The sequence below is a fragment of the Amphiura filiformis genome, chromosome 12 (assembly GCF_039555335.1).
Source record: "Amphiura filiformis chromosome 12, Afil_fr2py, whole genome shotgun sequence".
Lineage (NCBI taxonomy): Eukaryota > Metazoa > Echinodermata > Ophiuroidea > Amphilepidida > Amphiuridae > Amphiura > Amphiura filiformis.
In genome coordinates, this window is record NC_092639.1 from 801,179 (window position 1) to 816,332 (window position 15,154).

The following is a 15,154-nucleotide window of genomic DNA, read 5'->3' on the forward strand; positions in this document are numbered from 1 at the left end:
CCCAATACTTTATTGCTGTATTTGTTAGCTTTCTTTGCGCATACATAAAGTCAGGTTGCGGGCTTGGTCTTAAAACATTTGTAAAGTTTTGTGTGTTTGTCCCCTCATTCAATTATCAAGGCAAAATTATCATACCCTTTGTAATATGGGAGAGCATAATCTCAGCTACAACATGGTATATGTTTTGTTACGGTAGTTCTTCAAAAACTACACCGACTTTTCTCTAAAAAATAGAAATACAAAAAGTAGAACAAGCAACATTTTGGAGAACTAAAATCAGTTTGACATTAAGGGAAATTCAATGACTGATATTCAATTTAGCATATAGGGTGTAGAAAAGATTAAAGAAGTGTAAGTTTACCTCTGCTCGTGCCAAGCGAGCACTGCTCGTTACTCCAGGCTAGTTCTCCTACTACTGTTTGTGGCCATGTTAATTGAAGATCCATATGCTGAGTAACATTTGCGTGACATGTCTCTTCTGGTACTACAACTGAGAAAGGCGAAAACATTTTAACACTTTGGTATCTATTTTGACACATCATTCGGATCTTGCCATTTTTTTGCCACAAGAAAGGACAAAAACATAGACCATTCGGTACAAAGTAAAAACATAGACGGTACAAAGTAAAATTTCTGTCAAGTCTTAGACCTACTCAAAAGACTGCCTCAAAAAGAAGCCATCTTAAAACATATGTATCATACAATAGCAAATAGAAAATTAAAAGCAATACATGTATATACAGGGTGTCCCAGAAAAAATTACCGGGCGAATAAATTTGAACGTAAGTCGAGAAATAGACAAAAAAAAACAAAAATCTAAACATCAGCGTGTAGCCCATCTTATTCTGCATTTTATACGCCAATTTTGCTGGAATTGGTTGACTGATCGCGAAGAAATGAGCGATTACATAACGCATGTGTCAATTCACTTCATTCCAAGTTTGAAAGAAAGATCATTCAACATAATGCACACTAGTTGTTAACTGTCAATGGGCTCCATGTTTTCTTCTGTGAAATCCTCGGTTTTTTTAAACTATCTGTTTCTTGCAAAACATTTAATTAGGTTTTGTTCAAATTTGAAAACCTGCATGATATTGAAAATGAAAGCTTGCATATAAGATGATGCTCGGTACTTGTAAATATATATTTTTCGTTAATGTTGCATAAAGAATTATTGCATAAAGAATTTCTCACACACATTGCATAAAGAATTTCTCACACACATTTTAATGTTTTTGGAATATTTCCAAGAAATTGTAATGCAAAGTTTAAATCTTTTAAAACTTAAACAGTAATGATGTTGCATGGTATCAAAAATCACACGTAAAGCTGTAAGCACTTGATCATTGTTATTCTTGCCTCAAATGTTCTTTGGAAAGTTAAAATATAACATATTTGCACAACATAAAGAACTGAAGTTGGAAAGCTTCCAATTGCAGAAATTAAAGTGCAAAGATCATTCAACATAATGCACACTAGTTGTTAACTGTCAATGGGCTCCATGTTTTCTTCTGTGAAATCCTCGGTTTTTTTAAACTATCTGTTTCTTGCAAAACATTTAATTAGGTTTTGTTCAAATTTGAAAACCTGCATGATATTGAAAATGAAAGCTTGCATATAAGATGATGCTCGGTACTTGTAAATATATATTTTTCGTTAATGTTGCATAAAGAATTATTGCATAAAGAATTTCTCACACACATTGCATAAAGAATTTCTCACACACATTTTAATGTTTTTGGAATATTTCAAGAAATTGTAATGCAAAGTTTAAATCTTTTAAAACTTAAACAGTAATGATGTTGCATGGTATCAAAAATCACACGTAAAGCTGTAAGCACTTGATCATTGTTATTCTTGCCTCAAATGTTCTTTGGAAAGTTAAAATATAACATATTTGCACAACATAAAGAACTGAAGTTGGAAAGCTTCCAATTGCAGAAATTAAAGTGTTACGGACAAACTGTTATTCATCTTCAGTGAAAGCATGAATGACATAACACCGTCCGATTATAAAATAGATAATATGGACTAAATTTAATGAGATACACACACTTTAGGCAGCGGTGAGCGAGTATGCAAAAAGTGTCTGTCGATCAAACTTGGAATGAACTGAATTGATGCACACATTATGTAATCGTTCATTTCTTCGCAACCAGTCAACCGAATCAAATACAATTTTTGTATGTGATGCACAACAAAATTTTGATTCTGATGCCTATTTCTCGACTTACGTTCAATTTTATTTGCTCGGTATTTTTTCTGGGACACCCTGTATAGTTCAATCCAAATGAACTTGTTCAGAGAAATGGTCAAGACTGTTTTTATATGTAAAACACACAGTATTAAAATCATAATGTTGGAAACAATTTATTTTATAGCAGAAATTAGAATTGAAAAGTCTAACATGTTCAACTCCTGAAGTGGGCGACGCGACGGTTGGCCGGGATTATGCACTTTTAGTTTCCCACGCGTTTGAATGGGAATTATTTTTCATACTTTCCACCTGTGTGGGGAGCACATTTCTTCAATATGTTGACAAATTGACATCACATGTTCTATTATATATTGTTTGGCAATAATGTATTTTGCCAAAAATATGTCCAAAGTTGTACTTTTGTGTTTTTGATCACAAAGATCGGATATTTTTATTCCCGATTCAAATTTTGCACCATTCGCAAGGGTGCAGAACTGGCAGAACTTTGGCGATAATTTTGCCTTTTTGGACATTAAAATGCATTCGATCTTTAATTTTGCTTCAACCGAGTCTTAAAAAAGCAAGCACAATAAGGTGGGTACCAATTTTATATACCGTTCACCAAATTTTGAAGAAATTGTTCAAATATCTGTCCTGCGCAATTCGTTAAGTGTGTATTTCCCATAGACAGACAAAATGGCGTATATAAGACTGTTGAGTTAGTCTAGGCGACGGTTAGCTCGAGATACTCTAGCTAAAATACAGGTTTACATTTAGACCTATTATCTTGCTGTATTTCAGCTAGAGCGCCAGACAACAAGCTTCCGGTTTTTTTTGGAGAACAATACTGTTACGTAAGACGAAGAAAAAACCCGCCCGTTCTACTCATTATTTCATTGTACTTATTTGCCTCCACACATTACGTAATCAACACAAAGATTTTGTGAGGATTAGTGAGTGGATAAGAAATTGACAGGGGAGGATACGAACGACACGCCGATTTTAGTTGTCAATCATGAATTACCGCAACGTTTTAGTATTTTACTGCATGACATTCCGCAAGCACCATGACAAATTATGCCGTATTTTTCCAAAGATCATCTCATATAAAGTATTAAAGCTGAATGCGATCTGTACTTTTGTAACGTTCCGATCGCTTTTGATCGCCTATTATCGGCGAATTTGCTTGAAAACACGTGAGTTCATGTTGTGTAAACATAATTAGCATGGACAGAAATGAAATTACGATGCAATACAATACAATTGGAATGCGCAGCAGATCTATAGAAATAACATCGCCCGCTTTTAGGTAGAAATAGACTACAACTGGCGACAGTTTTTTAATTTGGAGAGTTTTTGTTTTGATGACATTGTCACCTACTGGTTATGATATTACTAATTAAATCAGACCTGACGCTATATGATAAAATCTTGAATACTTCACACACATCTCCAGCCATGAGTCTGGTCCTGATGACAGGGCACCCTGGTAACCAAGTTTTGTTCCTTGCATTTAACACGCTGGCCTTATGACACACGGAAAGCGCATGCTACTTTTCTCCATAAGTTGCCCAATTCCCAGGCCTATATAAATATATCAGCAGGCTTCCACACTTTACTTGGTCACACTTATGTATTTTGAAGGTAACCCATGTGGAACTCACCACTCACCCCAGCCCATCTGCCACCCTCGATGATAGAATTGCAAGTATTACACACCCAGAAAACCAGAAAACACATTCTTGTGTGATGTGATGAAGCAAATAAATGACTTGAAGCCCCCTCCTAGAACTCCATGGTAAACGGCCAAAATAGCCAGTGGGGTTTCTGTCACTTTACCTTGTTATTTTAGCTTAAATTGGATAGAAACAATTCCTGGCAGTTATTATTAATATTATTTGAGCATTTTGGGTGAAGAATAACAAAAAACTAAAACTTAACGGAAATCGAACATTATGGCTTTAAGTTACCAACATTTTGACCCTCAACACTTAATGAAGGTTAGTAGTAAGCTGAATTACTAGTGATTAGAAGTATGAAATAAATCTGTATAAACTATGCAGGTGATCATCTATAGAAAAGCGCTGAATTAAACTCCAAACATATTTTTTCTCATTTGTACTGCACTGTTTTTGATGGCATGTAAAACTGAGTCATTTTAAAGAAAAGTTGAACAATGATGGCGCTATTTATCTAAAATATTGTTTACATCTTTACAAGGTGTAAACATTTGGTAAAATGGTATTATAACATTAGCAAACAGGCTAACAAATGACAAGGTAATTTTCAAAAATCTTTTTATCATGAAATGTAAGGCATAACTCGATTATTTGGCTAATTTAAATTGAGAATATATGTAAATAGCACCCTCAATTTGCACACAAATGTACAAGTTATAGAAATAAAATTACCACAAAAAAAGCAGAAAGAGATGAATAAATTGCTACAAAATATGTATGAATACAGTTTATTAGTGTGATAGCTGTTGGTATTATGCCAGTCTAGAATAATGAACATTATGATAATGCTTTGTTAGAAAAATAAATAAATGATCGTATCAAACAACCGTGACTACTCTCGTGTACATGCTTTTTTTCAAAATACAGAGAAGACAACGTTTCGAAATCAAAATCTGATCTTTGAACAAGTTCATTTGGAATGTTGATATCAACTGTGAATTTTGTTCATTCAGTAAAAACGAAATTGGTTTACTCACGTTTTTAGTGACGTTTCACCACTACACTAGTGGCTTCTTCAGACTGGCAACTCATCACATCTGACTGCTTGCTTTTATAGGCAACAGGAAGCACCGTAGAGGGCGTGATGAGTTGGTCAAAGATGTTGTTGAGTGAATAGGCCCCCCCCGAATAGATCCGCCGAAAAGGACAAGACACTCTAAACAAGGACGATGGGGCCTACTCACTCAACAACATCTTTGACCAACTCATCACGCCTCTACGGTGCTTCCTGTTGCCTATAACAGCAATCAGTCAGATGTGATGAGTTGCCAGTCTGAAGAAGCCACTAGTGTAGTGGTGAAACGTCACTAAAAACGTGAGTAAACCAACTTCGTTTTTACTTGGAATTGTTCAAAATGAACAAAATTCACAGTCAAAATCTGATGGTGAAAGACCCGTGTAAAAGGATCATGTCATCCTGGCCGGTTTCTTGTATACAAAAATTGTAATTTTCGTGTACCATACCTGGTAGCTTCTTACAGATGAAGTAAAAAGAATTGTTGCATCCCCTGTCCAACCATTGCCCGATGACCACTTTGGCCCACAAATGCACACAAGCTTCTCCACGATGATAATCGTCGGGTTCCCCAGGATACCAATGTGTATAGCTCAACTATTAATGAAAACACAGCAAAAACGCATTATATACTGCGCCCAAAGAGTATCCGAACACTTAGAAAAAAATCATGATTTTAAAACCAACCCATATTATAGGTAAATTTATCTTCGTCCATTCAAATACTTGTAACTTCGCTTCTAGATCTCGCATTGTATTGAATTGTTTGGGCGCAGTATATTGCACTGGGATTAGTTTTGAATATTAACTTATGTGGTAAACATTATGAATCAGATAAAGTTGTTATTATTACCGCCGCACTTCCATCGATCCATTCAAAATGTCCTTCGTTGGTGATATCACGCAGTCCTATCCATAAATCTTCGCCAATTGGCTCCATAAATTCTGCAAGAACAGCATAAGTTAACAACAGCAAGCTAAAACAGACAAAGGAGTTTTTTAAGTACTTTTGAAGTGTCTTTCCTTTGGATGGAAGTATCACTAGAGAAATAGAGACACGATGTCAAAAGGCCAATAATATCAGCTACCAACTAGGCCCGCTTCTTACACATCCTGCAATACCGATGGATACAAAAGCAAAACTCATCAATGCCATATTCCCACCTCTCTGCTACCAGTGCCAAACATGGACTCTCAACAAAAGAACAACCCAAAAGCTCATCACCTGTGAAATGAGATGCCTAAGAAGAGCAGCTGATAAGTCAAGGAGGGCTAAAATCAGGTGGGCACCACACCAATCACAGAATATGTTGCAAAACAACAAGTTAGATGGTTCGGTTACCTTATGCGAATGGCCCCTGCAGCAAGAACATATAACAGCAAAGCAACAGGAACTAGGGCTAGAGGAAGACCAAGGAAGAGGTGGGCAGATGGAGTAAAGAAAGTGCTCGCAAGACATGGGATTTCCGTGAGTGAGGCTACCCGACTCGCCCAGGAAAGAAAGTTGCATTTCCCCCCGACGCTATGAAAGGCAAAAGTGGTAGACTATGCCATAGTCTATTTTTGATGTTAATCATGATGAAAGCATTCAGTTGAACTCGAAATTATACTGATATTAATTACATCAAAATACTAGTATAAAATTGTTATGAAAAAGTTTATATAATTATATTAGTGACAGTAAAAGTAAAGTGTACGTAGGCTTATATTATTGAATGCAACATATCATAATGTCATAATTGTATAGGCACTTCAATACTGAACAATTCTGATTTTAGAATCTGCCAGTTTATTAATCGCGAAATTCCATGTTAAAAATAGACTATGGACTTTCAATTTTAAACGGGATTTTGAACGGGCAAAGTCCCTAACACTCACACTGTCAATCATACTTGTTTATCAATCAAATTTAACCGCAAGCAAATACAAGACGCGTTCATGCACTTATTGACGCGTTCATGCAATTACACAACACAAAGGGGGGGTAGGCCACATACTTGTGTACCATGTAGTTATTAATGGTAATGACAGGTACCCGGAGGATTTAAACCATAACGAGATCAGGGCGACCAATCACAAGCCAGATCCATTTAAAGATGCATTACATCATGGCCAATTTTAGTAGGCCAGATTTCCGACAATCTCATCCATAGAAGCTCATAGACAGCCGTGTTAAGCATCTCTGACCGCAATCCAAAGTCAGTAGTCCACTTGGGAAGCTAACAAACAGAGGGAGTAGGGTGCCCAGACGTGAAAATCTATCAATTGTGCACACATTAATTAAATCAGAGTTTTAAGCTTAAATACAATATCCAGAGTATGCACAATGGGCAAGTGGACTACGGGGTAGTCTACAAAAGTGGTGGATAAAAGTAAAAGTAAGTAATTGTGAAAGAATGGTGGAACAACAAACATTGTGCCATAAGTAGTAATATTTTTGAAAAGAAAATTGTTCCTCTAATATGTCCTACTGCAAGTAACCTTAACACTGTTTTCATCACGGACATAGTCTTCCAGAAACTATAAATGATTTTTGCTGAACCATGATGAAATTGTATCAGCCTATATAAGTGATCCTTACTTACTTACTTACTATACTTCTTTACTTCCTTTCTTACAGACTGACTAACCTCTTGGTCTAAAATGCTCATATCTCGAAATAAACCCATGTGGTTCGTGCTTGATAATTATTATTTTCTTACATATAAGGCATAATGTTGTGATTACCGGAGACTTCCTTTAAGATTAAAATTTAATATGGCCTAATCACCTGCGCATCATCTGCGCATGATCTGATGACGTGTCTCTTGTCATATTGACTCCGTGGAAAGGCTTGAAAATGAGGGAGTTTGGTAAAAGTCTTTTTATATCAAAAACGGAGCGGTCAATTGTCAATTTAGTTATGTTTGGTTTGTAGGTTTAAAGTACCCAAAAATCAGTTCCCAACGATACAGTTCTTTCAGTGACACCCTGTACATGTAGGACCAATTTGAAGACATAGTAATGCTAATTTACGTTTTCATCTAGAATGATAATTTGTAAGTCGATTGTAATGTTAACTTACGTTCCTCAAGAAATGACTGCTCTTTCGAATTATGTATACTTGTCAGATTCCCACCAAGAATTTGGCAAAAATTACTGGCTTCCTTAAAAGGCAACTTTGTCACTGCTTCTACATAGTAACAATAATCTTCAAATGGAATCCAATCTACATCGCAGTATCCCGTGTCTAGAATGAAATTAAGAAGCAAAGCCAATGAGATTAGATTAATAAAGAAACAGGATTCCGCCATACGTGTCGCTTATGGGGCGCAAAATAGAGTAGCATACCTTCGGATTATTTCCTCATGCGTGTTTGCATTACATCTACGTTGTGAATAACGCGAGCTTAAACGCGCGATTTAAAAAGCACACCCAAATTTACCACACTGCAAAAAACATTTTACTTAACATTGAGTAAAAAGGTCACACCTCAACAGTTGAGTAAAAAATTAATCAACATTGAGCTCATAGAGGTCACAACTCAATAAATGAGTAAAATATTACTCAAATGTTGAGTAATTTTTTACTCATTTGTTGAGTTGTGACCTTTTTACTCAATGTAAAATATTTTTACAGTACACCAAATAGCTTAATTTGGTGTAGTTGTGGAACCATCATTTGCACTCATTGTTACCATGGAAACAACAATAAAAACTGAATACTCGGGGGTCAAAATTCGATAAGAAGGTTGGTCTTTGCGATTTTTATTTTTGCTCTTATAAAAATATTTTAGTCATTCTCTTCTAATGTAGCAAAACATTAATATTTTTCGGTAAACTAGTCAAGTTTGGTCTATATTTTGTGTAGAACCAGACAAACTAATACTTAGTTTAAGTGTCGGCACCAGGAATCTTAATTTTCTCTGGAATATGAGGCTGAGGTTGTGTGTACTTTTTTGGTTTCGATGATAGAGGAGACGCGTAGCGGCGTAGCTATTGTACTTAACGTTATAACAGTATGAGACCTTTAGTATAAAACTTCAGAGGAGATTGCAACACCCCTTTGGTGGTAGAGATATTACAAAATATACCTCCCTCAGATAGACAAGGATTAAATATTAAGGGGGAGCTATAAATTTGAACAATATGTGCGTAACTGTAGTTATACGTCGTACATACCTTGCTCCGATTTGCATGAGAAGGATAACAGGATAGTTAGCAGAATGAGCCTGATGAATAGACCAGATCTGGTCTCCATGTCGTTCTGTCGTGATAAACTTTAACTCATAGATGAAGATTCTATATCAAATTCATAAGAAAAGGTAGAAATATCATTGTCTCGTAAGATTACAAATGTTTGCTTATGAAATTATTGGCAGTACTACGTCAAAACACTGTCCAGCATCGCTGTTTAGTCTATACACTCTGAACGATGGTCAATAATGGCCCTATTGTTGTACAAGGCTCACTCAGTCATTTAATGAGGCAATACAAACGATCGAATTTGGTGTTGAAATGAGCAAAATTTTGAGTTACACCTTTTCAATGTAAAATTAATTTTCTCGGCCAAATGAAAAGCAATAATTTTCATTTTTTAGTAAATGTCAGGAAAAAATTTAATGCTTGAACTGTATTTTTTTTTCAAATCCTAGTGTTAATCTTAGGCGTGAAATCCAGTCATTTAGTGTAAGATTTTCGATTTTGAAACAAAACAAACAAACAGACAAAATGGTTTTCATAATCATGGAATCCATAGGCCCTATAAATTGAAATTGCAGGCTATCACGGGAGCAAGTTTGCATAATTCACCTCATCCTCATTTACCAGAACACGCAATTGGGGATTTGGGCTACCAAATCGCTGGTCGGGCAATCCTTGCTTTCAATGGAAAAGGGACCTTGATGATAACAATGGAAATATCGATTATTTCTGCTGGTTGCTCTCGAGATAAAGTGCTGAGTTTGACATTTTCCGAGCATGAAGTGAAAAAGGGTAAAATAAAAACGGAAATTCTGACAAAACTATAATATATAGACCCACACGATGTGCCTTACAGAGGTTGGAAATATCGTTCTTTAGCAAACTATATTAGTTTGAGACGCCAAAAAATGAATTCCGTAAAAAGCTCGCGGGCGAACTAAAGGCCTATAAAAATCAAAAATATCACACTAAAAGACACAATTTGATGCTTAATTTTAACACCAGGATTTAAAAAAATTATATCCAAGCACTATGTTTTTAACTGACATTACTGAAGAAAAAAAATATTGCTTTATATTTGGCCGAGAAAATAAATTTCATAGCAAAAAGGTGTATCTCTGAATTGTGCTGATTTTAACATGTATCGATCGACTTTTAGCGCGACTATGCATAACAAAAGAATTTTTGACCATCTTTCTGAGGGTATAGAACTGGTATCATAATCAGTTATAACAAAACCAAAACATAATTGGCGTTTATTGTTGTAACGTAAATTACCTGCGATCGGTTATTGAAGACATACGATTAATTGTATTTCAGTGCTTCTCGAATATTCTTGTTAAAAAAATCCATGTTATTTCGGTAGATTAGGATGCACTACATGCAGATATCAAGATTTAATTTCAATATGGTATTTTTCATGGAGAAAATTAGTTGCGTTGAGGGTACATAACACAAAATAGCTTTCCATAGACTTTTCGTGCAAAATAGGGGTCACGTTTTAGGCCATAAGTCGAGTTACGTCTTACTTTGAAATATATATTTGATATCATCTTAATCAGAACCAAATTCTGCATAACATATCTGAAAATGACACAACATTTTAGGTCTACTTTTTGAGAAAAATAGCGCTATATAAAAAGGCCAGATTTTCCCGTGTTTACGTCCGACTACTAACCACGTTTTGACCTCGTGTGTTCATGCGCTTATCATCGTAAACATCACTCAAATTTTCGCTTTTTCTGTTCAAATTAGTAGAGATCACATTCACAAGTTCTAGCAAAACACGATTTTCAACACTACAATTGTTAATATTGTACCGATTTTGCACATTTTTTATGCAAAGTTGGGACTATAGGCGTGATAAACTTTTGCCGGAAACCGCTTCACAGGCGGATTTAGTGGTATGAACCCTTGAAGCATTTAATGTCAGAGTCCTCCGTGCGTATTTAAGATGAAAATCGCAATCTCGGTTTTATACGGCAAGTCTTACACTTAGTCATTTCAATGGAAAATTAGCTTTGCTTTTTTTTTTGGCCTACAGGCCCCTTGATTTTGTTTTAATACAATAAACAAGAACATCATAATAATTTTCGCTGTCTATCATTTCAATTCTCACATTTAATATCACATTTCCAACCACAAAATAGGAAAATGAGATATTGACTTTGTGCTGTTGCAGCTAGGATATGATGTATTTGGACTGATTTCACAAGTGTGTGAATTATTCCCAGTGAAATATTCCACTATATTTAACCCATATTCATGGTGTCAGAACTGGGACGTGAGTTCTGCTTATTGGAAGAAGTCCCACTCTTGGAGACCGGCTTTTAACAATTTTTGTGACGTTTTGATAACTCAAAGGGCGTGTATCACTACAAGTTGTCAGTGGGATTTAAAAATCAAACGGTAAACCAAGTTGGACTCCGGGGCCCAAATGTAAATGTGAAAGAATGTAGGCTGCTTTTAGTAAGAGGTAAAGCTATCTCGGACACCAGATCCTGACTTCTTTCCGCAAACTCACATTTAAGCCAGGGTCCGCCTCTATAAGAGTTCCCGGACTTTCCTGAAATCCGCCTTTTATCCCATAATTCGATAACACCAATTATGTGAAAGACACGCGCGAGAGTATCCACGTATCCTCTCAAGGAGGCAAAGTGAACTGTTTGGGCGGCTGCGGGTATATCGGGGTAAATTGAAAAAGGTGCCTTAAATGTGGAATGTTGTGCTCCAAAAATTTGACTGGGCTGGGAAGTTTGTTGGCGAAAGTGTGAGACCAATTCCAAGAAAAGGCCCATGCCGGAGCGCCGCTACCATGGCTACTGTGGGTTTCACGAATGTACAGAACAAACACGTGGTTGATATTGTACACAAAAAACAAAACTTTCGCGGTGAAATGTAATGAGAAGTAATATGAGGCCACGGCCACTAAAATTATTCTCGTATAGTCATTTATACAATTATTAATGTACTCTTAAAATACGCAAACATGAAAAATAAAGGAAAAAATAAAGGAGAAATGGTGCAAAATCTTACCGTTAACACTGGACATCACGATCCGTATAAAATGAAATAAAATTATGTTAGAAATATATATGCTCAGAAAAGTATACAACACCTACTTATTTGACATAGATACCATCAGGTTCAATTCTGAAAATACAGGGTGTCCGACCACACACAACCAGTTGAATAGCATAGGTCCTACAGTGATAATCTTTCTCGCATTGGATCTATATCTAATATCCCAGGAACAACTCATGGCGCTGAGTTTATACTTGGTGGTCGCTTAAGATTATTGTGATTTCAACTGCGAGACAGGACTAGAAGCTTTTGTTATTGTAGGAAAGTGCTTTTACTTGATTGATTGCTAATCAATAACTCACAGCTTGGCGACTGATTGTGGATCACTATAAATCGGATGTACTGTTGACCTCGCAGTTACGGTTAAGAATACTAGACATACACCGGTTAGTCCATGCTAAGCCAAATAAAAAAATAATTCGTTGTACGCCCACTTCCTTCCTCACTTTCTGGGATCAGTCCATATTTTTTATTTTTCAATTAAATTAAAAGGTTTCAATAAATGAGTGAAATGTTAATGCATATTTACAAATTTATTAGTCAGCATGAATCACTTGCAAGTGTTTTTGTGGAACTCTATTAAGGATCTTACCCCTCATTACTGATAGTGTCGTCGTTTTCCTGGCATATGCTGAAATGCCCCAAAACTGCTAGAAATGTCAATTTTACATGAAAACTGCTTTATTTGGGCAATTCAGCAAAAAAACAAAAACAAAAAACACAGCCCCGCCCTCCTCACTTTTCCAAAAGGTGGGATGCGAAACGAATTAAAAATTTTATGTGGCCATATAGCCGGGCGCTATGTTGGTATGTTATCAGGCCAAAAGGATGTATGCTACGTGTCGGGTGTATGTACTGTACTTCTTTTGTCGTGTTACAATAATCGTGATAAAAAGTCCCGAACATTTATTTTAAAATTAAAGATAACACGCATTCTTCTGTTTGGCTTTTTTGGACAAGAACTATTGTGTGAGCATAATAACACGGACAGTGTTTTCTTTCGGGTGGTAGTATTGGTTGTAAATGGACAGATTTACGAGGTTTTTTGTAATTTTTCGTTTCCATAAAAATGTTACTAGAAAAATGCCAAAAAAATCACATTTTTGGCCAGTAAATTTAAATTTTTTTCTGCCTATAATGTAGCTTCGACTTTAAAGTAAACATATATATGGGACATATCATATTTCATTGAGGTGTTCTATGAATGCAAACTTCGCAAAGATCATGGTGCGTCACAACAAATTCCCAAAAAATATGGCCACTTGCATGATTTATTTAGGTATTTACGTTTAAAACGATCCCTGCAGCATAGCCTTTACCCAAGACGAAAATTTAAAGTGTGCGCTGAATTTATGCGTGACGGTGCTTGCACGGAAGGTTATTAGTTCAAATCATCCACCAGACACGCTCCAGAAGACATGCAAATGCATGGAGTACAATACCAACGCTCTGCAGGGTCTATTGTTCTATTGTTTCCGATTAGAGCGCTGACATATTGGAAAATGTTGCTAATCAATATTCATGAGAGTGTACATTCAACGTCCAGTTTGCGAAATTGGGTGAGTTGTGTTTGGTAGGTATGAAATACATCTGACTGGGCGTTTTAATTACGTAACGAATAAAGGCATTGACATCATCGAATGGCTGCCCAGTGCTGTTATGTGTTTAGTTATTATATAGGCCTAATAATTATTATTAAATGTATTCATCATTCCTTTCTTTTCCCTTCTCTGTACTTATTCTTTCCTAGGCCTACACTTTATCACTCCCTTGCTCTCATTGTCCCCTCTCACCCTCCCTCTCTCATTCCTATCATTTTACTTATATTTCTATTTATCTACTTGTCTTTATTATATCTTTTATTTCTCCTTCCTCCAGCCCTCTCTCATTCTCCATATCCCTCCTCCCTCTTCCTCCCTCCTCCTCCCAAGACTTCTCACAGAGGTGAATCTGCCCCTCCCCAACCCCCTCCTCTCTTAGGGTACGCCACTATTTCTATAAGGAATCCCCGATAATCATGATAATGGCGCGCGATCACTAATAGGCTTTCGGGGGTAAAAAACAACATTTCTATGCCTTATTGACATGGTGTCGTCGCCAAAAACAGTTTCCTGTTATTGAAACCTAACTTTGTATACATGTTATAGACCGAATGGTGAAAAACTAATGACGGGACATGCAGTGATATTTTGTCGGCATCCGTTTCACTTTTTTTTCGGAGATGAAAATAAAATCTCTTACACAGATGTTCTGCATCGCTCCGTAACTGCATCACTCGTGTATTCGATAATTGCATAATTAGTAACATCGATGGCCTTTACGATAATCCGCATATATGGAATCAGTTTGCCCATATTAAGACAAAATAATTGCAAAGGCCTGGCAAAGACCATTGGATGCACACGATCTATGAGGTTGATGAACTACGTCATACCCCCCTGGAATAGTGCATTGTGGGATAGAGAGTTCTTACAGTTGTCCCATCATGTTGTTATATATCTCAATGGTTTCTCTCATTGCTAGGATTTAACCAAGTTACCCAGAGGTTATAAGGTCCAATACGTCAACTGTCAACATTATTTCATACACACAGAGGTCAAAGTTTAAAATGGTCCGATTTCATTGAACTTGGTCTCAAATTGCTCCTCTAAACATTAGCAATCTCAAACAGATACCCAATTTAATACAATTTGGGTTCAATGTTTATTCCCTTTTCCCATTTCGCAATTAAAACTAACGTCCAACAGGAATACAAAATTGCATAAGGCACATTTGAACTGATTATTTTATTTTATTTTATTTATTTATTTATTTATTATGATTCATCAGTGGCTCATATACAATTACAAAGATAAATATATTATATAAATATTGCACATACTAATAATCAAGACAAAGTAAAGAATAAAATGCCAGCGAAAAGAATGGGACAAACAGG

The 15,154-nt window shown here is 36.1% G+C and overlaps 2 protein-coding genes across 2 annotated transcripts in view; both read right to left on the reverse strand.

Annotated features, from left to right (window-relative positions):
- LOC140165634 (uncharacterized) overlaps positions 1-15,154 on the reverse strand; it is a 137,985-nt gene that overhangs the window by 70,595 nt on the left and 52,236 nt on the right. The window lies entirely within an intron of this gene.
- Positions 342-9,224, reverse strand: LOC140165480 (echinoidin-like). Its single transcript, XM_072188770.1, has 5 exons — positions 9,112-9,224; positions 8,016-8,180; positions 5,805-5,896; positions 5,401-5,548; positions 342-490 (listed from the first exon to the last, which is right to left on the reverse strand). Exons 1-5 carry the CDS (start codon positions 9,188-9,190, stop codon positions 342-344), a joined length of 633 nt encoding a protein of 210 aa, XP_072044871.1. The 5' UTR covers positions 9,191-9,224.